The 25,228-nt window shown below is 39.9% G+C and overlaps 1 protein-coding gene across 1 annotated transcript in view; it reads right to left on the reverse strand.

Annotated features, from left to right (window-relative positions):
* The window catches only part of PCNX2 (pecanex 2), a 338,333-nt gene that overhangs the window by 274,516 nt on the left and 38,589 nt on the right, over positions 1-25,228 (reverse strand). The window contains exons 5-8 of the mRNA XM_062210622.1: positions 18,961-20,241; positions 5,418-5,565; positions 5,138-5,283; positions 3,521-3,614 (exon numbers count right to left, since the gene is read on the reverse strand). Coding sequence (XP_062066606.1) covers positions 3,521-3,614; positions 5,138-5,283; positions 5,418-5,565; positions 18,961-20,241 — 1,669 coding nt within the window. The remainder of the gene's footprint in view (positions 1-3,520; positions 3,615-5,137; positions 5,284-5,417; positions 5,566-18,960; positions 20,242-25,228) is intronic.

Raw genomic sequence — 25,228 nt, forward strand, 5'->3', positions numbered from 1 at the left:
ATAAATCTTGGCTTAATAAAGAACAGAAACTATCAAGTTCTAATTGTAAGACCTACAGAAGAATAACTTAAGTCCACAACGATGAATCCTTCAGACATAAAACATCCTTCAGCTTCCTAGGCAGCTTCAGCTCCAGCTTGCTAGGCAGGTAGCTGACTTCAACTATCCAAGCAGATTAGCTCCTTTTAGGCTTTGAGCTACTGAAAGACTCTTATAGTCTAGGCAATAACACACTGAAGTGAATTTTTCCTTTAGCAGTTTTTTCAACAAGCAATTCTAAATGCTGCGCTGCAAGCCATAGTTCCTTTATTCTATTTTCTTGGGAAATCAGAACTATGTTAGATAATGGTACTGAAGGTACTGCATTATGGACAGTTATTGTGCAAGCAGAAAATATGTGTTTCTTCGGCAGGTCAGGAGAAGTTCACTGGTTCCCACAGTGACAGTGGGGCCAAGGAGGGAAATTTGTTTCCTCTCCTGGTTTCCTCCAGGAATCCCCAAAGAGACATGGACATCACAATGTTTACAATTCCCAATTCATACTTGGGAGTCCAGGATATAAAACTGTCACATGGCAACAGGGCTTACAATAGCCAAGAGTAAAGACTTTCTTGCCAATAATAAGAATCAGTGGTTTAATGGCCTAGTTGGAGGCAATCCCAGTCACTGAAGTCCCTTATAGTGAAAAAGTTGCTTTTCCAATATCTTCCATGGCTGGATGGCTTAGAACAACAGCCCTGACTAGGCATTCTTCCAAATTCAAAAATCGAAGTTCATGTTTATGATGATAGGACTCAAAATGTAATGGTACTAAAAGCCAGAGATAGCATTAAATACCAATGTTAAAAGTGCCATGGATTCCAGTATATTGGAACACAATAGGTTGACAGGGAGAACAAAAAGTCTTTAACAACCTTAAAACTAGGTAAAGTGATCTTATGTAAGTACTAGAGGAAAGGCTTCTACCTGGCCAAAAGTCAGGATCTTCTGTCACATAGTCATGGTGAACTGTAGCCACTGTCTTACTGCCTCTATCCAGGACACTAACATCAGCTAACATTTCCTGAATGTCCTCTATGGTAGGTACTGTCTTAATCAGGAATTAATATTATTGTAGTCATTGTAAAAATTAATATACTATTACATTTAATTTTTTAAAATTTCTATGTATTTGAGAGGCAGAGAGGGAGAGAGACAGGACACCCCCAACCACTGGTTTACTTCCTAGATGCCCACAGTGGTCAGGCCAGGCCAGGGCTGGAATCAGGAGCTGGGAATGCTAAATGATAGGTACTCAATTACTTTGGGCCACCTCAGGTGCTTCTCAGGGTCTGCATTAGCAGAAAACTGAAATCAGGAGCTAGAGAGGTGAGGAGTCAGATGAGTTAATAGATAGTCAGGGGATCCCAATAGAATTTGGGGTGTAAAATACTTGCAAAAACAAACCTGCCACCCTCCTTTCTTCGGAATCTCCAAATTTACCATGAGAATAGCAATGGAGCACTTCCTGAGCTTGAAGCTTATTGTGAAAATAAGTTATCTATCTCACCCTTAGCAGGCCAGACAGGATGGAGAATTATAAATGAGGTCTTTTGATGGTTTTTGTCTCCGCCTGGTCACTGAGAATGCCAATCTGATTGTCAATTTTTTTTCCTTCAAAATTGTACTTAAAGCCTACTGACATTAGTCCCCTTTGAATTTTCCTCTCTTGGAAGCCCCCCTCCACACCACAGGAGGTCCTTGATTCCAACAAATACTTTAACATCTCTTTGCTATCTGCTTGGAAATTCTTCTTCCATGTGAGACAAAGAACTGAGGTAACAATAATTTCTCTGCTGCCATTTTCCTGTAACAGAGCCAGGAATCAAACCCAGGTTTTCCAATGTGTTGTGGGAGTCTTAAATGCTTGATGAAATGCCTATTCATACATTTAATTTTTAACACAATTCAGTGAATTAGTTATGGAATTATTATCCCCACCTATGGTTTAGAAAACTGATGTTTTAGATGGTTAAGGATGTTACACAATGTTGTAAAAAAAATAAATATTAGTGCTGAAAATTTGTTTTCATGCTGCAAGATACTAACTCTCTGATTTCAAGGAAGTATGGTTTTCAGTGTCATATTTTCCTCCACTGTTAGCTTTTGTATGAACAGAGAAGTATTTCTCTATGAATTAAAAGAACACAGGACTAGAAAATCTAATTTGAGTCTCTACATCTGATTTCTATGTAGAATGGTTTAAAGAGCATTGCTTGGCAGGTTTCTTTTTGCGCTACTTTCCCATTTACTAAAGGTGAATATCACATTTTATGTTCAGATGTGTTGACCAAACAGACTACTGCTGCTCCAGGCTCCCCCCAGCTTCCTACTCCCAATAATATTCATGATGATTCCACATTCATCAGAGGTATTTCTCTCTTCAAATAGGTCTGATCACTCCTGCTACATAGAGAACAGAGCATGAACTCCTCAACCAGGCTTCATGGCCCCCAGTCCCTGTTCACTGTCCAGTTCAGCTTTCTGCCTGCTATTCCTGAATGCTGGCTAGTCTCCACACCATGGAGATTACAGCTGGTCCATTTTGGTCATTTTGAGTGATAGAAAATCTTTATGTAATGTCCATAGTCATCTCTAACCTATGTGGTGTGTGGTGATTCCAACAAAGTATTGGTCCACCAGCATCACATGGCAAATCCCAGGTCTTTGTCCACTGCTTTTATACCAACATCACTTGAAAGTGTTGTTCTTATGAGTTCTAGGAAAGAATAACACTTTGCCATGCATATCCTCTCTTTCTTGTGCTTTTAAAAATAATAATATACATGTTTACTTTTACATGTATAGAATATTTAGGAATACACATGATCTCTTTACTGCCTACTCTTTGAGAGTCTACTTTCTGAGACTCTTTTAAGTCACATGGCCTCATAGCAAAGTACTGCAGAAACACATTCAGTATCCACCTCCCATGCCCTAACTGTGTCCCTACCTGAGCCTGCCCAACACCCTTTCACTAAGACTGAATGTGTTGTGGTGAACCGAGTCCAAGTTGGTGAATGTTTTTTCTACCTATCTGTCTGTCGCTGTCTCTCTGCCTCTCAAATTAAATGATAAATATGTAAATTAAATGGCATTACAAGTTAAATAAATAAATATGTAAAAGTAGTTTTGGCTTCATTGCTCTGAATGATAACTATACCTCTAATCCCCTGCTTGGAAGAGGTTTAATGATGTGTTTGCAAGCTTTATCCTCATCCTTCTTGGAGTATTATTATGTTTACATAGGGTTCCCTCTACACATTATATTCATTTTTGGAAGTGATGTCAATGAAAATGATTCAGTTCATTTTTCATTATTCTACGATGTCAGATTTTTTTTTTCACACAAAACCACACACATTGACACCTAAAATAGATTAACACATTCTTTTTACACCAACCTCTTCACTTCATTTTCAGAATAGGTTGCATGCCCCCGGCAATGTGACAGCTCTCAAATCTTCACAGCTCTACTCACCGCGCCTGAGAGAGACGCTCATGATTTGATGGCATATACTGTGAAGGGCCTTCTTTCTGATTTCCAGACTTTAAGTAACAGGATCGAATTTCCCCTGTAAGGTCACAAAATTTCAGCAGAGAATATTACACAATTATTTGTATACAATCATTCAGCTTTTGCTACATTCAAGTTAAAGGGAACTCCCTCATTTTGGACTGTTCAAATAAGCACTGAAACTCTAGGCCCATTCCTACCCTTTCTCCACAGAATGTGACTAACAAGAACAAGAGGGACATCCAGAGAAATTTTACTAAGAAATCTTTCTAATCTCCTTAATTGTCAAAGGACTTTTCTGTATCATCTATTAATTCACTTTTTTATATGATTTCTCTTTTCATGTTATCAGCGTGATATGTGATAGCTATAACCACGAGTTGGTGTGGGGCTTTTTGTTTTTTTTTTGGAGGGGATACACATACATGAGTACCATGAGCAAAACTAGGCTCATTGAGCAATGCAATTTTGAGTGGAGAACCACAGGAGACCATCCCTGTCCCTGAATATGCAGATGAGTAAGCACCACAGCACACTGCCAGAGTGTCAGTCTGTTAATGTGGAAAAGCAATGGACTGAATTCATTTGCAGAGTTAAATTAGCTCCAATAAAGGGACACAGGGTATTGAGGTGTGGAAATCCATTCCCTTTCTAATGTAAACAGTCTCTTCCCAGAAGAATTCTTAAGAATAGCTTCTTCATGGGCACAAGAAGCATAATCAACCCTGTGCATGTGAGCAGCTGGAAGATGGCCCTCAATTCAAAGGTGGACTCTACCAGAAAACCATTATAGAAGCTTTGATAGATGTGCTAATATTATTCTTATAACTTGAAAGTATTTTTGTGGATACAAAAACACTTAACAGCTACAAACTTAACTATCTGGACTCCAGATAACCTAACCACACAATTTATTATCTAAACCAGGATCCTCTGAGAGTAAACTATCAAGTATTAATTGCTCTATAAGTGAGGAGGCAAGACCCATCCCAGAAAAACTAGGACCTATATCCATTTCTTTGGAACTTTAAACATGTCAATGATGATTCCCCAGGCATACTATTTTAAACTCTTTTTATAAGAAGGCACTGAAAAAAGATGTCAAGGTCATATTTTTAGTATATATCCAACAGATATTTACTGGGGTATTGGGCAGTGCCCTCCTGAAGTTTATTTACAATTGCAAGAAAGAAAATATGAATCAAATTATTATTATTGTAAGTAAATAAATAGCTACAGGTTGTAATACTATCAAATAAAGAAATGGACAGGGTATTAAGAAAGTAAAGAACAGAGGAACCCAACTGTGTGTGAGGAAGCTAGGAAAGATTTTACTGAAAAGCCTACCTTAGAACTAGGACCTGAAGGATAAATAACATGCAGGCATAGGGACACAGCACCTGCAAAGGCCTGGAGGCGGGAGGGAATGCATGCTGTTCTAAGAATAGTATATGGGCAATCTCAGGATTAAAGTTTTACATTCCAAAGTCTGGTGCTCAGTCTAAGGGACCATGTAGAATCCCAGGAAAGCTGCAAGCTTGTCCCCTTTTTGCTCATTAGTAAAACGCTCTCAAGACTCACCATGTTCATCAATGAAAACATGCATAGCGTCCACAGACATTTCTTCCTGCACAGATGTTTCAGGCCCACTGATGACTTGCAAAACAGAGCTATCTTGTTGGGAAGTTACCCTGTAGATGATCTGTCTTTGTCTATTGCCCTGGAAACTTAACATACAATAAAAGTTTCAGAAACAGTTAGGAATTCCTCCTTATCCTTCATACAGCATTAAAAGCAGCAGCCAGTGAATGAGGCTGTCTCCTACTTCGCATCAAAATGAAGCTAAATAAGTCATCCTTACAAGGCCGTGGTCCTGGCAGGTTGAGTGAACATGGGGCTCGTACAAGGATGGTCTTCACTTTGCAAGTCTGGTTTCCCTTGCTTGGAATTGTGTCCACTGGGTTTTTCACTTGCCAAGAATTCCTCCTTTTTCTCCTGGGAGCAATTATCTGAAAGATATTCCTTGATCTGTTAATATAATGTGAAATAAGAAATGAACATGAAAGCTCTTGGAAAAAAGTAACTGAAACCAAAACAATAGACAGTTGAAATAGCTCCTCTGAATTCAAAATATTTTTAAATACGTTTTCATTTTACTAATTATGAAAGTACATAAGTGCATTTGGAAAGCAGAAATGTGTATATGTTTGAGACATGTTGTTTAGGCCTCTACAAACAGCATCTATTTGCATCTGGATTTAGGGACTCCTTTGAAATAACTCAGTGACTGCAGACCCGCTTAGGCAGGGATAACCCATTTAGGTCACATGGGCATGAAAGGTTCATAACTCGGAAATGAACAGTCTCAGATGACAAAGAGAAAAATGATATAAACAAAGGTGGCTGTTTCCAACAAGGTCCCATTCACCATTTTAAAGCCTAATCATTGTTTCTTCTTGCTCATTCTCCAAATCTAAATTTTCAAGCTAAACGTAGAATTGGTGCCTTCATAAAGTAGATTGTGGGTAAAAAGCGTAACTGATTTTGAACTGCATGCTTAGCACCATGGAGGACACAGTGAAATTCAGCTCCTACTCCTTGTTCTGAGGATATCTCAAGATGAATGTGAATTCCAAGATCAGTAGCTACAGCGTTGGTTTTGTTTGGTATTTTAGAATTCTCTTTAAACCACAGACCTAAATAAAGGTCTCACTTACAGCACTATGCAAAATGGAATATGGCCCTGAGGGTCAGTCCTTCCCTGTCAGCCAATTTTTAGGTCAGAAGGGCTGTTGTTATTGTTGACCAAAGATATGGAAAACTACCTCTGGGCAAACTGTTGGCTCTAAAGCTCACAGGCCTGGGCCTGAGAGAACAGGACTGAATGGTTGGGACCAACCAGCCCCTTCTAAGACACCATTAGGAAAGACCATTAGGTTCTGCCTTGGTCCTCAAAAAATGAAACTGTTAGTGTACACAGGGTGGCACAGTTCTCCTGGCTATATATAAAACTGGCCCTCCACATCCACATATTCCTTGTCCAACCAAGTGCAGGTTGAAAATATTTGGGGAACCCCTCTGGGTCGGTACTGAATAGTGACAGATCTTTTCATCTTGCCATTATTCCCTAAATCATACAGCATAACAAGCAGTATTTACATAGCGTTTACATTGCATTAGTTGTTAGAAGAAATCTAGAAATTATTCAAAGTGCACAAGAGGATGGGTATGGTTAGATGCAAACACCACCCCATTTATACAAAGGAATTGAGTATCCACAGATTTTGCTATCTGTAGAGGTTATGGAATCAATTCCCCAGGGATACTAAGGGAGGAAGGTATAACAAAGTTTTTCATCCATAGACCTCAATTAATAACAGGAAATCACTGGCATCTATGTGAGTTTTTAGATTTATCTATTTTTAAGAATGTTTTATAGTCAATATATATATTGACAGAGAAGAAGAGAGAAACACATACACAGAGAGACAGAGACAAAGAGACAGAGATCTTCTATCCTCTAGTTCACTCCACAAATGGCTGCAACAGCCAGGGCTGGATCAACCTGAGGAGAGGAGCCAAGAACTATATCCAGATCTCCCACAAGGATGGCAGGGACCCAAGTGGGCCAGCATCCATTGCTTTATTATATTGTACTACATTGTATTACATTTATTACATTGTATATTATCAAGAAGCTGGATCAGAAGCATAGCAGTGGGAACCAGCGCTGTCATTTGGGATGCCTGCATTGCAGATAGAGGCTTTAACCCACTGTGCCACAATGCCAGCCCCTCTAAATAAGTCTTGAAAATAAATATTCTCAATACATTTGTGAAACTAATATAAGAATTTATTTGGACAAAAATGTTTGCATTTCATTTGACAGCTTGTCAATATAGAAGTTTTCAGTTTTCAAGAAACACATTTATGAGAAACAGCTATCGTAACAAAACAGCTTTAGTCAATGATCATGCCTCACAAAAAAATCACAGAAAGGCACATTTAAGACAGTATTCCCCTTCACACTACATGTATTTAGATTCATTTGTTTCACATCTCTTTCATCATATCTTGGTCTCTCCTCCTAAATGTATGTATTAATGGGGTCGGTGCTGTGGCACAGTGGGTTAAAGCCCTGGCCTGAAGTGCTGGCATCAAATATAGGCGCTGGTTCCAGTTCCAGCTGCTCCTCTTCTGATCCAGCTCTCTGCTATGACCTGAGATGGCAGTGAAAGATGGCCCAAGTGCTTGGGCACCTGCACCCACATAGGAGACCAGGAAGAAGCTCCTGGCTCCTGGCTTCTGGCTTTGGTTCGACACAGCTCCAGCTATTGAGGCCATCTGGGGAGTGAACCAGCAGATGGAAGACCTCTCTCTCTGTCTCTACCTCTCTCTGTAACTCTATCTTTTAAAAAAAATGTATTAATTACATAGGTCAACATATAGGCTATTTTTTCCTTTCTCCCTTTAAACATTTATAATAATATTTGTATATAAAACATAGTAAGCATTCATTGTATAAAATTAAAAACTAGAGAAAGAAAAAAACTTAAGAAACTCTTAATCATGCCATCCTGACATTACCATTAGAGCCCATTAATACATATCACACCAGTTTTTTTTCCCTAGACATACACTTTGGTTTATAAAAATGAAGCCATAATTGTTTTAGACCTATCAAATTTATCTTAAAGTATCATAAATATTTAATGCTATTAGGTATTCTATACCATTGAAAGAAAGATAGTGGTTATATAATATTACATGAACACAGTAAAATTTATTTAACTATACCTCTGTTGTAAAGTTAGATTGATCCAATTTTCTATATTATAGATAATTCTTCAATTAGTACCAATACATACATTCATAATTATTTTCTCAGAAATTTATAGAAGAGACTGAAATATAAATGCACAATAGCCAGACAATATATATGAACACAGAACTGTGACCAAAAATCTACCTCAACCAATTAAGAAAAATAATCTATTATCTATAATAACCAGCCCAGAAGGTCAACATAATATGTATAAGTCAGACTTATACATAGTTATACAACTTATACAAAGTTGAAAAATTGGGGCTGGCACTGTGACATAGCTGGTTAAAAGCTCCAGCCTACAGCACCCGCATCCCCTGTGGGCATGGGTTCAAGTCACAGCTGATCCACTTCTGATCCAACTCTCTGCTAATGCACCTGGGAAAGCAGCAGAAGGTGGTGCAAACCCTTGGTCCCCTACATGCACGTAGGAGACCTGGAAGAAGCTCCTGGCTCCTGACTTTGGATTAGCTCAGCTCTGGCCATTGCAGTCATCTGGAGAGTGAAGCAGTGGATAGAAGACCCCTCTATCTACCTCTCTCTCTATAACTCTGTCTTTCAAATAAATAAAATAAATCTTTAAAACAAGAAAGTTGAACAATTGTTTCTAGCAGGCAATTCCAGAAGGCAAACAATAGCCTTTCAATGATTAGTACCAAATGGCCAGGGTTTGATTAATAACCGATGATGTGGGGTGGGTATATGCCACAGTGGTTAAGGCACCACATGGGATACCCTCATCTCATATAGGAGTATCTGGATTTGAGCCCTAGCTCTATTTCAGGCATCCTGTTAATGATACCCTGGGAGGGAGTAGATGATGGTTCAAGTACTTGGGTTTCTGCCACCCACATGGGAGAACCAGATTGTCTTCCAGGCTCCTGGCTTCAGCCTGGCCCAGTCCCAGCTACTTCAACATTTAAAGTAAAGTAGTGGATGGACGATATCTCTCTCTCTCCCTCTCCCTCTCTCTTCCTCTCTCCCTCTCTCAAGTAAATTTAAAATAAATTCAAATTTAAAAATTAAAAAATTAGATGGTGGAATAGGGAGGGAACTTACTGTTCTAGTCTAGGTGAAGATAGTTTTTAAAAAAGCACATGGAGAGAGCACAGTCTCAGGGAAGAGTTAGGGAGAGAATGGCAGAGGAAACTGCACACAAATTAGAGGGACACTGTGGTTCTACATGGAGACCCCAGCAGCCGAGAGCCGAGAGCCTTAGCACCAGTTCTGGAGTGAGGTAAGACCAGAATGCAGCAGCTCAAGCCACTGGCAATAAGGGTGCAGGAAGAGCCTGGCAGAAGTCTGGCTTGGAGCCCTGTGGGGGACAGTATACCTGCCAACCTAGAGAGGAAAAAAGGGGGACACATTTCTCTCTCCCCAACTACCCAGCACTGTTGTCTAGTAACTAGCAGAGAGAGGGCAGGCACCATTTTGGACATATAAAACAGCTGTGTCATGTCATGTCTGCACGCCCAGCAACCAACTAAGAGAAGACGCCTGAGTCTGGGAGAATTGACAGGAGGCTGGGAGCTCATGACTTTGGGAGCCTTGTGTGCCAGGACTGTGAAAACACTGTGGCTGCATATGAGGGCGCAGGGTGTGGCTGGTATTTGGACAGTCACTGTGGGCAGCTCCACATGTTCAGGGCTCCCTGATGCCCTCGTGAGGGTCACTGTTGCAGGATCTACGTTCACATCGAGGACTGCACAGATCCTTTGTGTGGTTCTTGTGGCAGTGCAGATGAAAATTGTACCCATTGGGGCTAGCACCCAGGCACTGGTTTACTTTGAGGAGAGGAGGTGATTAAAAAACAATTTATTATACCCAACTTGGGTGTCACCTTAGACATTCTCCTCATTCTGAAGCACTGAACAGAACTCCCTAACCACACCCACTACATGCTTCTGGGTATGCATGGAAAGAGCAACCATTCCATGAAGCCACAGAGGCAGAGATCAAAGATAAAAACCATCACAGGGGAACAAAAAAAAAAGTATCACCACAAATGCCTAATAATAAATGAAGCAATTCAAGAAACAAGAATAAGGAGGACAACATGATGTCCCCAGAAGAACACAACACTTCAGTACTAGAATGTGAAGATGAAGAGATTGACAAAAAACCAGAAATGGAATTCAAAAAATTGATCATAGGATTACTTAGAAATAATCAGAAGCAAATTCATGAACTAAAGAAATCCATATATGACATGAGTGAAAAGTTTTCTCATGAAATTGAGATTTTAAAGAGAAATCAAAATGAAATATTGGAAATGAAAAATTCTATAGAGCAAATAAAAATATGGTGGAAAGCCTTAAGAACAGACTAAGTAAGGCAGAGGAAAGAATAAGTGAGTTAGAAGACAAATCTCTAGAAATTTTACAGTCAGATAAAAAAATATAAGAAAATTAAAAAACAGTGTCAGAGATTTGTGGGATGCTTACAAACAAACCCCGCATATGGGTCTTGGGAGTTCCTGGAGGTGTGTAAAGAGAAAATGGATTAGAAGGCCTTTTTAGTGAAATAATTGCAGAAAACATTCTCAATTTGGAGAAAGGAAGAGATGTCCAAGAACAAGAAGCATATAGAATTCAGGTAGAAATGACCAGAAAAGATCTTCACCATGACACATTGTAGTCAAACTCTCTACAGTAAAACATAAAGAAAAGATTCTAAAATGTACATGAGAGAAACGCCAGATTATTTTTAGAGGATCTCCAATTAGACTCACAGCTGACTTCTCATCAGAAACCCCACATGCTAGGAGAAAATGGTGAGATATATTCCAAGTCTTAAGAGAAAAAAAAAAAAAACTGTCAACCAGAATATTGTACCCTGCAAAGCTCTCCTTTATGAAGGAAGGTGAAATAAAGACCTTCCATAACAAAAGAAATTTAAAGAATTTGTCACCACTCATCCAACCTTACAAAAGATGCTTAAGGATGTGCTACACACAGAAACACAGAAACATGGTCATCACTATGAAAAAAGGTGAAGGCTGAAAGTCTCCCAGGTAAAGGTAAAAAGGAAATCCAGAGCAAAGAATAGGAATGTTTATGGAAAAATCACAGAGCCAAGTCATTACTTCTCAATAGTCACTTTGAATGTAAATGACCTCAACTCTTTCGTTAAAAGATGCAGATGGGATGAATTGATAAAAAACTAGACCCGTCTGGTTGCCACCGAGAAGAAACACATCTCACCAAAAAAATAAACACAGACTGACAGTAAAGGATGGAAAAAGTTATTCCATGCTAACAGAAACCGAAAAGGAGCTGGCGTAGCCATACTAATATCAGACAAAATAGGCTTTAACACACACTCTTGAAAGAGACAAGGAAGTGCACTATGTGGTGATTAGGGATCAATTCAACAGGAAGATGTGACTATAATAAATTTATATGCACCCAATTACAGGGCACCTGGTTATTTAAAAGAAATATTAATGGATATGGGTCGGCGCTGTGGTGTAGCGGGTAAAGCCACCGCCTGCAGTGCTGGCATCCCATATGGGTGCCGGTTCGAGTCCCAGCTGCTCCACTTCCCATCCAGCTCTCTGCTATGGCCTGGGAGGGCAGTAGAGGATGGCCCAAGTCCTTGGGCCTCTGCACCCACATGGGAGACCCCGAGGAAGCTCCCGGCTCCTGGCTTCGGATCAGCACAGCTCCAGCTGTTGCAGCCATCTGGGGAGTGAACCAGCAGATGGAAGACCTCTCTCTTTCTCTCTCTCTCTCTGTGTGTGTAACTCTGACTTTCAAATAAATAAATAAATCTTTTTAAAAAAGAAATATGAATAGATGTAAAGGGAGATATAGATTCCAATGCAATAATAATGGGACCACTTATAGCAATGGACAGATCAACCAGACAGAAAATCAGCAAGGAAACAACAGAGTTAATTGACACTACAGACCAAATGGACCTGATAGATATCTATAGAACTTTTCATCCTACAGATGCAGAGTACATGTTTTTCTTACCAGTGCATGGAATTTTTCTAGGCTAGACCACATGCTGGGCCATGAAGCAAATCTCAGCAAATTCAAAAAAAAAAATCAAAATCATAGCATGTATCTTCCCAGCCCACAATGGAATGAAGCTGGAAAGTAGCAACTCAGCAATCTCTAGAGCATATTCAAACACATGGAGACTGAACAACATGCTCCTGAATAAACAGTGGGTCATAGAATAAATCAAAAGAGAAACCAAAAAATTTCTGTAAACAAATGAAGATGACAATACAACATATTAAAACTTACGGAATATAGCAAAGGCAGTGTTAAGAGGAAAGTTTATAGCAATTGGTGCCTACATCAAGAAATTGGAAAGGCATCAAGTAAATGAGCTATCAATGCATCTCAAGGATCTAGAAAAACAACAGCAAACCAAACCCAAAATTAGTAGGAGAAAAATAAATAATTAAAATTAGAGGAGAAATCAAAAGAATTGAATAAAAAATACAGAATATCAGCAAAACAAAGAGCTGGTTTTTTGAAAACATAAATAAAATTGACACATCATTGGCCCAATTAATCAAAAAATGGAGAGGCAAGATCCAAATCAATAGAACTAGAGATGAAAAAGGAAATGTAACAACAGACAACACAGAAGTAAAAAGAATCATCAGAAAGTACTACAAAGAGCTGTATGGCAACAAACTGGGAAACCTAAAAGAAATGGATAGATTCCTGGACACATACAATCTACCTAAATTGAGCCATGAAGACACAGAAAACCTAAACAGACTCATAACCAAGACAGAAATTGAATCAGTAATAAAGGCCCTCCTGACAAAGAAAAGCTCAGGACAGGATGGCTTCTCTGAATTCTGCCACACATTTAAATAAGAACTAACTCCAATTCTTCTCAAGCTATTCAAAACAATTGAAAGGGAGCAAATCCTCCCAAATTTTTTCTATGAAGCCAGCACCACCTTAATTCCAAACCTGAAAAAGATGTGACAGACAGTTTAACAGACTTGAATAGCCCTTGTCACTGTCAAGGAACAGTTTCTTTTTTTTTTTTTTTCATACTATTTGTTGAACTCTTTCCTTAACAAAAAGTTAATTATATGTGTACAAAGACAATTGAAAATAGATCTCGGTAAAAAATAAGAGTGGGAACAAGAGAGGGAGAAGGAAGTTTGTAACTATAAAGCTGTATAGTTCTGCATACATTACTTCTAAGTGTACAGTTTAAAAACTTGCTGTGGGACCCAAATCCATTAAGCTGGATAGTATAAATGCCACCTTAAGTGTCAAAGTGACCATATTAAGTGTTAAAGTGGACATATAGCTAGGATTAAGTGTTAAAGTGATCATATAAATAGGATCAAGTGTCTGTTAATAATAAAAGAATAAAAAGGAGAGAATGTTCCAACATGGGAAGCAGACCACACAGCAGACAATCACTTTCAGTAGCACTCAGACCTCAGAATCAGCCCTTAAGGCATCCTGGTTTGGCTGAAAAGCCTATGAGAGCATTTTAGGCATAGAAAGCCAATACACTGTGGCAAAAAATGTATGTTCTGCATGAAGGATCTCTGTGAGTGAGACCCAAGTGAAAAGAAGTGGCCATAAAAGAAGGATGTATTTTTCTCTGAAGGGAGGAGAGAACTTTCAGTTTGCTTATGGCCTTGTCTAAACACTGACAGAGTTTGTTGATTCAAAAGGCTTCCATAGCCTTGGCAGGTCATGTCAAGAGCCTTGGGTGGTCACTGACATCATACATAAGAATGTTAACTGTTAAATTAACAACAGGAGTCACTGTGCACTAACTTCCCATGCAAGACCTCTGTCCTAAATGAGTTGTATTATGAAAGTTAACTGTAAAACTTGTTCTTAAAGAGTTTGTGTGTGTGTGCGAATTGTTAATATCTTTACTTAGTATAGAGTTGGTCTTCTGTGTATAAAGTTAATTGAAAATGAATCTTAATAGAGAGTGGAACTGGGAAGGGGAGAGGGAGGAGAGGAAGGGGTGGGAGTGTGGGTAGAAGCGTGGGTATGGTGGGAAGAATCACTATGTTCCTAAAGTTGTACTTATGTAATTTGTATTCCTTAAATAAAAGGTTTCTTTGGGGAAAAAAATGCAATGACTTAACAGCTTTGTCTCAACTGTTGAGGAACAGTTTTGGTTTTTTTTTTTTTTTCACACAATTTGTTGAACTCTTTACTTAGTACAGGGTTAATTGTATGTGTATACAGTTAATGGAAAATAGGCCTTAGTAAAAATAATAATGGTAGTAGGAGTGGGAGAAGGAAGAAGAGTAGGAGTGTGGGTGGGAGGGCAGGTACAGTAGGAAGAATGACTATATTCCTAAAGTTGTAGTTATGAAAAGGATGTTTGTATTCCTTAAAAAAAAAAAAAAAATTCTTGGGGGAAAAAAACTAGTGGTTTCCCTGAGCTTTGTTCCTGCTTCCATCTTCAGATTAACTGGAGGAAAGCCAAATATACATCCCCTATGGAAGAACAAAGGACTCCTGGATTCTAGTCAGTGGCCCAGCTCCCCTTGCTGACAGCCTCCAGCCAGGGCACGTGTTGAGCCTTCCCTTCTTTCCACTATCAAGCTGTGGCTCACCCCTGTCTTTAAGTTTCTGCCAAGACCGAGTGATGATGTCTGCCACCCTTGCTTTAATAAGTTCTAATAGCCTTTGCTTGTCCTTTTTGGGTCATCTTCATTTATTTCCTCAAAGAAAAAAAAGCTATAGTAAACAAACAGGGTTTTGAAGGCTTTTTGAGAAGTTGTGGTTGCCACAGACTTGAATTTTAGGACATTCTCGAGGTCTGAAGATAACCCTAGAACCTTCTGTGGAGATGACCTGGACTGGACGTTAAGAGTATGTGGGGCTCAGAAATCTCTGCTGCAAAGCATGGCACTGTGGCCCGCTAAGCACGTGGGTTCAAGGAAAAACTGAGGGTCTAGGCCTCTCTGTTCTTCCCTCGTCTCCTGCCCCAAGTACAGGGAGGGGCTCTTTCTGAACATCTCTTACCTGGCTGAAAAAGAGCTTCTTCCAGGAGGAAAGCAACTGTCTTGGACTCCTCCTCCAAAACTTCACTAACCTAGGAGGTACCTGCTCGAAGTCCTCCTCATGCCAGCCCAGACAGACTTCTATCTCTTCTCTGCAGGCTGTCATCTGAGAGGCTTTGTTTGCAAAGTCAGCTCTGCATTTATTTACCTTGCCTTCTCCCCAGCTTTCCCAGAGCCTAGAGGAACTTGCTCCTAAACTACGTGTTCATTATGTCCACTCCTTTTCTCTAAAAATAATTTACTCTGCCTCTAGCACTGCCCACACCCTCCAATTCCCTCTTCCCTGTGAAGAGTATTTAAGCCTCAACTGTCCGGCACTTCTTTGAGTTGCATATTTTGTGTGTCTCCTATGCACACATACAGGTTAATAAATTTGTATACCTCTTCCCCTGCTAATCTATTATCAATTTATTTTAGCAGACTCAATTATCAAACTGTCAAGGAATACAAAGTTCTCTCTCTTCCACAAGTATCTTAGAGAGAATTGAGAAATCAGGTGACAAACATGTGGCAGAGTAGACATGCATTCCATGTTGGAGTTCCCAATTTGAATCCTGGCTACTCCACTTCCGATCCAGTTTCTTGCGAATGGACACCCCGAGAAACAGCAGGTGATGACTCAAGTAGTTGAGTTCCTGCCAAACACATGGAAGGCCCAGACTGAGTTCTAAGCTGCTGGCTTCAGCCTGACCCAGCCTAATTTGGGGAATTGGGGGAGTGAATCAACAGTTAGAAGATCTGTGTGTGTGTGTGTGTGTGTTATCTCTTTTCAAATAAAGTGAAAATAAATAAATATTTAAGAGAAAATTGAGAAATCACACATATTTTTGCAATTGGGATCAGGTCCAAGCATCATCCTACCATCAGTCGGGAAAAAGATGGGGAACATTCCCTAGGCTGCCTGTATCATTAAACATTGTCATGTTTTGTAATTTATATATTATATTTACATTTACATAGATATAAATAAGTTCCAAAATTGGACTTTCAGATTACAATAAATTATTCTTTAGTGATAGAAGAACAGAAGATAGTTCCAGTATTAAAAAAGACATCAGGTATCGGCCAGCGCCGTGGCTGAACAGGCTAATCCTCTGTCTTGCGGTGCCGGCACACCAGGTTCTAGTCCCGGTTGGGGCGCCGGATTCTGTCCCGGTTGCCCCTCTTCCAGGCCAGCTCTCTGCTATGGCCCGGGAAGGTAGTGGAGGATGGCCCAAGTGCTTGGGCCCTGCACCCGCATGGGAGACCAGGAGAAGCACCTGGCTCCTGGCTTCGGATCAGCGTGATGAGCCGGCCGCAGCGGCCATTGGAGGGTGAACCAACGGCAAAAAGGAAGACCTTTCTCTCTGTATCTCTCTCTCACACTATCCACTCTGCCTGTCAAAAAAGAAAAAAAAAAAAAAAGACATCAGGTATCACTGGAAACTAATTTTCTGCCTTTAGCACTGACAGCCTTTCAAGAACTAAAGGACTTACTACAGTATTTCTTTCTTCCATCAGTTAGATACCTCTGTCCTTTCCTGAAAAAGACCTATTATAGGTTATCCACTCCAACTCCTCCCTACCTACTGTACCTCTGAGTTCCACACAAACCAGCCTGTCTATTCTTCTCCCTGGGAAACCTCACAGAACCTTCTCTCCTTGCACACCACTTCCACTTGGAGTCTAACACTGCTTGGAAAGAAGATCGCAGGGTGAAACTCAAGAGAACAAACCATATAAATCCTATATATGGCCAGATGGGAAAATAAGAATAACTTAATCAAGTACCAGGACTTTAGGAAACTGAATTCTCACAGTAAATCTGTAGCATATCATTATTCCTGCTTTATGGAAGAAAGTGTGAATCAGTGGATTTGGTAAGATGACACCACTGCTCCCCCCTTCCCAAGGTATTGCAGAACCAAAATGTAGCCCTGGACTATCTGGTCCCAAAGTCAGTGTTCTATCCACCAGGCACATTTCTTCCCAGAAAAACACATCCTCTGATCCCTTTGGATCTTGGCTGTCAAATACAGTAGCCAAAGACACATATTGACACTTACATGAATTAAAATTTAACAAAATTAAAAGCTCAGTTTCTCGTAGAAAGTTCTGTTGGACAGTGTTGGTCTAGAAATAGGATCGGATCCTTCATACTGATTAGGGGAACTCCCAAATTTTATATCTCAGAGCTACCCCTGCTGAGATGTACTGCCTATGTTTGTTAAAAAGTGTAATTGAATCAGATCAAATAGCTCAGAGACTCCAGTATGGAGCCAAAGGAGCCCTTGAGTATCCCAGAGGGCAGAGAATGGCTAGCAGCAAAGAAACTGTCCTAGTATGGGAAAATGTTACAATCTACAGCAAAGAAAATGAGCCATTGGACACAACCACTACAGCCAGCAAGCAATATTACGTTGCAGACACTATTATCTTAACAGAGAAATACACAGAAACAATATACCCAGAAGTCATAAATCATAGAAGCTTAAAGCTAAAAGACTTTATAAAAACTCCAGTACAGTAACACCATCTTATTGATGAGGAAACTGAGGTCCAAAGATATTAAGTGACCTGAAAATAAATGTGTCTTATCATCATACAGGACATGTCATATTTTTCTGAGGAGGGACCCTGGAATGAGGCTGCCTGAATCAAATCTCAGTTCTGGTATTTCCTGAACTTATTAAACTCACTTGTGAAAATCTCTGAACTGCATTGATAGAAACGAATGATAATTGTAATCATAAGATAAGGTTATTTGAGGAGGGAGTTGATTGGCATAATGTTATTTCAGGAGGGAGCTGATATGAGAATAACTGATTTATCAAGCTGGGAACACTTCTGAGAGGGAAAGTCAGTGCTTTCATAATTATGTTGGTAAAAAGAAGTTCAATGAGGACCATCCCAGGCACCTTAGTGGGCTGGCCACTCCTGGAGTAGCTGGCTCAGAGTCAGACTTTAAACTAATCCTCTCCATGTCAACCACTTTCAGGTGGAGGGAGCTTTCCAATTCACCAAGAAGTTTGGGGTACTTGCTGTACAACCACTCTAGTTAATATATGTAAAGTACTTATAACAATGCTTGGCGTAAGTCAAGAGCTGTAGAAGTGTTTCTTGTTACTATGTTTACAACTTGACATCATTAGGAAATTCTGTTCTGTGTAATAAAATTCAACAAGAAAAGGAGATTCACTTAATAAAAAGTTGCTTTATGATCAACTTTCCCAGAATGTGTCTATTCTATAAAGAAAGAAACATCAATTGTAAATTATTGTCACTATAGCAAAATAGAATTGCTTATTTCCCTAGAAATAAATAGTATTGCCTTCTATAAAATCCAAAAATTCATTATGCCTTAAATCTTCTAGTAGAGTAGCCATATACATATATATGCTCAACACAAAGCTTAGTATTGGCACATTCAGCAAATATCAGTAGCAAAGCTAAGCAACAAATCATGGCCCAATAAGTGTCCAATTATTTGTGAAATCTAATCCCAGAGGGCAAATGACAAAGAGATGTATTGCCTTCTGTGTCATCATCAGAAATGAATGATAGGAACCATACCTTCCTGAGGCCCACTCTCTTTGCTCTGCTGTGCTGAGACATTCATTTGATCGCATGCCACCACCTTGGAAGTGTTAATTGATTCTAACAGGGAAACAAATTCCAGGAAGTTGGACTCATTTGGTATTTGTCCTTCCTTAGCCTCTAAGTCAGACTTGGATGTTGGTATTGTTTTCTCTTTATCATTAATAACTTCTGCACATCTTTTACTCAAGAAGACATCTGTCCCACTATCCACGCTGAGCACCCGGGCATGTCTCTTTTCATGGCTGGCCTTACAAGACAATGGGTCAAGGTTATCCTGGCCTTCCTTTCCTCCCTCAGACTTGGGGGTCACATCAGATGTGACTGGGGGAACTGTTTCCCAAGGATGCCTTGGGGAAGGACTTCCTCCTTCCCCAGACCCGTAGCCAGAACACTGATTGGATGATCCTTCTACCTGGAGTCTTTCTGGAGTCTTTTCAGTTCTATTGCCTTCAGAACAAGTAACACCTTCTTCTCCATCTTCAGACAGTTCTAGCGTGATCACAGGAATTCTGATCTGCTCTGTGTTTGTTGGGCTGGCCACTCTTGGGATAGCTGGCTCAGTGTCAGACTTTCCACTGGTCCTTTCTGTGCCAATCACTTTCAGGTGGAGGGAGCTTTCCAAGTCTGTCATGGAGTTTGGGGTACTGCTCATCGTGATGACAATTTTAATGGGTTCGTGCAGACTCAGTGGGTCCCCAGGTTGAGAATTATCAATAAGAGTAACAGCAACCTCACTGTCTGAGTAGTCCGCTTCATGGTTCACGGGCAGGTCTACCTGACAGGAAGTTTCTAGCAGCTCCTCCTCAGGTTTGGCCATGATGGTATCACACTGAGGGCAACTGCTGCTCATGCTGTCCTGAGGTGACTTTTTTGGAAACTGTTCCCTTATGGAGCCCTGAGGACAATCTATGGGTTCTGGAATCAAGACTGAATTTTCACTCCCCCATGGCTGGAAAGAAACATCTGTTTCTAGTAAGTCATACTGAGACAAAGACAGGTGTGGCAACTTCTTCAGGGCTCCTTTGTCCACTAGGCCACCCTCAGATCTGTGGCGGAAAGGGGGCTGCCCCTTGATGCCTCTTTCCTTTCCCTTCCCATTGATGAGAGTTCCAGTGGCAACTGGTTTCACCAGTTTTGCTGACCTGGGTGTGGTTTCTTGCATGTGCACTTGAGAAGCAGGTAAGCTTTGTGTTTTGATACCTGGTGAGGTAGATGAAACTGGTGCTATAGGTTGGTCTTCTGACAGAATGACACCTGTAATAAGTAACAAATGGCAACTTTATTAGCACCTGAATTGGATGAATAATATCCCAGAGCAAGACCATATAATTTGTTAGAGATGCCCCCAGCCTTTACCTGGCCAGCTCTCCTCCCAGGCCAGCCAAGTAATGAAAGTCAACAGAGTGCCTTCCCCTAGGAGGTTCACACCTCCCTTAGGATATACCCCATGTGAAGAGATAGATAGGTCTGGGCCTCTTAACTTACAAGGCCTAAAACCCAACAGATTATTATCAAGCCCCTTCTATCAGGTTCTATTTGCCTCTCAATCAGAAAAATTACTTGTAGCTTAGACAGCACCTTTCTTAGCTCCTCTAATAATGACTCTGTCCTTTGTTCTAGACCCTGTCTAGTGCACTTGAGCCTCATTCCTTTGTAATCATAACCTCTACTCTACCACCAATGGCTCTACTCCCAACCTGTGTGTTCTGATGGTCCTCTTCCCCACTTAATGCTGTATAATTGTTCAGACCTGGTTAAGGCCACTCTTAGGATCATTGGTTACTATCCTCACCCTGTCTTTTATGACCTTGTCTAAATATGATCAGAGTCGGCAAACTTGGAAGGCTTCCATAGCCTTGGCAACTCATGACGACAGCCTAGGGTGGTTACTGGCGCCATAAACTAGAGTGTCAATTTGTTGGGTCAACAACAGGAGCCACTGTGCGCTTGCTCCTGATGTGGGATCTCTGTCCTTGATGTACTGTACATTTGGATTTAATGCTATAACTAGTACTCAAACAGTATGTTTCACTTTGTGTTTCTATGTGGGTGCAAACTGTTGAAGTATTTATACTAAATTGATCTTCTGTATATAAATAGAATTGAAAATGAATCTTGATGTGAATGGAAGGGGAGAGGGAGCGGGAGAGGGGAGGGTTGCAGGTGGGAGGGAAGTTATGGGAAGGGGAAGCCATTGTAATCCATAAGCTGTATACTGGAAATTTATATTCATTAAATAAAAGTTAAAAAAAAAAAGAATAAAAAAAAAAAAACTAAAATGTGAAATATCAGCAATAAATGTCACTGGGATGCTTAATTTCAAAAATATCACTTTCACTCTGAAATTGTTCTTCAGATGTCTGTATTTGAAATAACAACTCAGGCATTTAGCTTTTTTTGTGTCATGGTCTCAGAACGCGGAGTGATATGATTTAAAGAATGTATTTAGGTCCCGTGGCCAGAAAGACCTTAGCTCTGCTATCTTATAGATACATTATCTTGGGTATATAGCTTAATCCCTCTAAACCAAGATTTTTCCACTGTGGTACTAGTGACATTTTGTACCAGATCATTCTTTGCCATGGGGAACCATCCTGGGCACCGCAGAATGCTTAGCAGCATCCCTGGCCTCTGCCAACTCAATGCCAGTAGAAGCTCCACCCCTAGTCATGAACATAAAAAATGCCTCCAGATATTGTCAAATGTCTACCAGGGCGCAAAACCTCTCAGCTGGGAGCTACTGCTCTAACACTCAACATTCTCATCTGTAAAACTTGCATACTCTATTACTAGGAATAATAGGACACTATCAAAAACTGCATGTTCATGTTAATAGAAGCAGAAGCATTTGACAAAATTCAACATCCTTTTATGATAGATATACTAAAACAATTGAGATTAGAGGGAAATTTTCAAAACCTAATAAAGGCCATCTATGAAACATTCAAAGCTAACAACATACTTAAGAGTAACAGATTCAATTATTTCCCTGTAAGAACAGAAATAAGCCAATGCTGCCCACTCTCACACTATCTCAAGTCAACATTATACTAGAAATTCCAGGCAGAGTAATTTTCAGGAAAAGGGGGGAGGGGAGGCAGGGAAAGAAGGAAGGAAGGAGAAGGGAAGGAAAGAAGAATGAAGGCAACCAGATTGGAAAGAAAAAGGAAAAGTATCTTTATTTATAAATAACATCATTGTATGTACAGAAAATCCTAAGAAATTCATTTAAAAATTACTAGAAGTAATGATGAAGTTCAGCTAGTTTGTAAGATATACAACACAGATGAATCTTGAAAATATTGGGCTAATTGAAAGATATCATTCACAAAACACCACACACTTATATGATTACACTTACATGAAATGACTAGAATACTGCAATCTATAGATGCAGAAAGCAGTATAGTAGCTGCCTTGTGGGTTGCAGAGAATCAAGGTGATCGTTAACTGTGTGTGTGTATGCGTGTGTGTGTGTGTGTGTATGGTGGTGGGGGCTTCTTTGTAAAGGAACGAAAATGCACTAAAATTACTGTAATGGTGGACACACAAATTTATCAATATATTATTTTAATTTTTAATTATTTATTTATTTATAAATTTTTTGCCAGGCAGAGTTAAACAGTGAGAGAGAGAGACAGAGAGAGAGATAGTTATAGACAGTGAGAGAGAGACACTCCCCAAATGGCGCTGCGCCAATCTGAAGCCAGGAGCTGGGTACTTCCTCCTGGTCTCCCATGTGGGTACAGGGACCCAAGCACACGGGCCATCCTCCACTGCCCTCCTGGTCCACAGCAGAGAGATGGACTGGAAAAGGAGCAACTGGGACTAGTACCTGGTGCCCCAACCGGGACTAGAACCCCGGGGTGCCGGCGCCACAGGCGGAGGATTAGCCAAGTGAGCCACGGCGCCTGCCTATTTTTTTTTTTTTAAGATTTATTTTATTTATTTGAAATACAGAGTTACAGAGAGAGGTAGAGACAGAGAGAGAGAGGTCCTCCACCCGCTTGTTCATTCCCCAGATGGCCGCAACGGCTGGAACTGGGCCAATCTGAAGCCAGGAGCTTCTTCCAGGTCTTTCACACAGGTGCAGGGGCCCAAGGACTTGGGCCATCTTCTACTGCTATCCCAGGCCATGGCAGAGAGCTGGATTGGAAGAGGAGCAGCTGTGAGTAGAACCGGCGCCCATATGGGATGCTGGCACTTCAGGCCAGGGATTTAACCCACTGCGCCACAGAGCCAGCTCCATATCAATATATTTAAAAACCTTTCAATTGTTCACTTTAAATGAGAATTAATTGTATGGTATCTGAATTATGTCTCAATAAAGCTATTAAAAATAAAGTCAGTGTGCGTTTTAACAACAGAAGGAATTGTATATCTCATAAAATTGGACTAGGAAAAAAACCAAAAAGCTTTAGTGCAATGTTTTGCTAAAAATAAAACTACTGGATTAGTAAAAAGATATGGGTTTAAATACTATCTGTGTATTTTACTTGCTATGACTCAGAATAAAATGATGCCTCAAAATCTCTACCACAATTCCTAGTACAATTAATAAAAAAGGAAATAATTCTTTCAACAGGAATGATGAACAGACAATCAAAGGATATCAGGTAATAGATGTTAGAATATGTAGAATATGATGGAAAAGTTTATATTTATATTTGTATATAAAATAGAGACATAGTAACAATGTTAAGAAACTGAGTATAGTAACTAAAATATGAGAAACCTAACTAATATGCATTTCATCTCAGCAGTAATAACATAGACAGAATAGGGGCAGGTGTTGTGGTGTAGTAGATTAAGCCACCAAGTGCAACACTGGCATTTCATATGAGCACTGGCTTGTATCCCAGCTGCTTGCTTCAGATCCAGCTCCCTGCTAATGTTCCTGGAAAAAACATGGAAGATGGCCCAAGTACTTGCACCCTGCTACCCACATGGGAGACCCGATAGAGTTTATAGTTCCTAGCTTCAGGTTCAGCCTGCTGTAGCCTTTTGCCACCAGTTGGGGATTAAACCAGAAGATGGAAGATCTCTCTCACTCTCTGTTTCTCTGCTGCTTTACCTTTCAAATAAATAAAATAAATCTTTAAAAAATAATAATACAGGAGCTGGCACTGGAGTATAGGGGGTAAAGCAACAGCCTCCAGTGCTGGAATCCCATAAAGGCACCGGTTCAAGTCCTGGCTGCTCTCTTTCCAATACAGCTCCCTGTTAACATGCCTGGGAAAGCAGCAGAAGATAGCCCACGTCCTGGGGCACCTGCAACCATGTGGGAGACCTGGAAGAAACTCTTGGCACCTGACTTCGGATCTGCTCAGCTCCGGCCATTGCAGCCATTTGGAAAGTGAGCCAGCGGACGGAGGATCTCTCTCTTTCTCTCTCTGCCTCTGCCTCTTTGTAACTCTGCCTTTAAAATAAATAAATAAATCTTTTAAAAAATAATAATACAGACAAAATAATTTGGATAATCCATTATATACTGTTATAATAGAATGTAACCAAACAATGAAAAACAAAACTTGCTTTTAAGGATTCAGGGCCATGGTGCTAATTTCAGTTGTTTTCTAGAATATAAAATTTAATATTATTTTCAAAATTTAAATGCATAAAATTTGTCTTCATAGTGACATTGGAAAAAAAAAATAGAAGTTTAGAAAAAGGAAGAAGTTAATTCAGACCTCCACAAGGTATTTTATAAGCCTTTTGAAGGCAACCAATAAACAATAAAACAAAAGTTTAGTTAAAAAACAAAAACAAAAAAACAAACCTCACTAAACCTTTAGGTTAAAAAAAATGTTTTGGGAGGAAGAGATGGGAAAAAGTTGATTAACAGGTATTAACAGGTACTTATATATGGGAGTACGAAGTTCTGGGGTTATGTTACATAGAAGGGTTAACTATAGATAATGTACTGTATATTGCTTTAATTAGGGAAAAACGGGCAAATAGGATTTTGAATGCTCCCACCATACAGAAATGCTAAATGTTTGAGGAGATAGATATATTTTCCCTGATTGAACATTACATAGTATATACATGTATTTAAACATCACATGGTACCTCATAAATATATACAATTTTTATGTGTCTGTTAAAAAAACTTTAAAAGATCTGGTGATGTGGCGTAGAAGGTTAAACCTGGGCATGGGTTTGCTTCCTGGCTGCTCCACTTCTTTTTTTTTTTTTTTTTTAATTTTTGACAGGCAGAGTGGACAGTGAGAGAGAGAGA

The sequence above is a fragment of the Lepus europaeus genome, chromosome 14 (genome assembly GCF_033115175.1).
Source record: "Lepus europaeus isolate LE1 chromosome 14, mLepTim1.pri, whole genome shotgun sequence".
Lineage (NCBI taxonomy): Eukaryota > Metazoa > Chordata > Mammalia > Lagomorpha > Leporidae > Lepus > Lepus europaeus.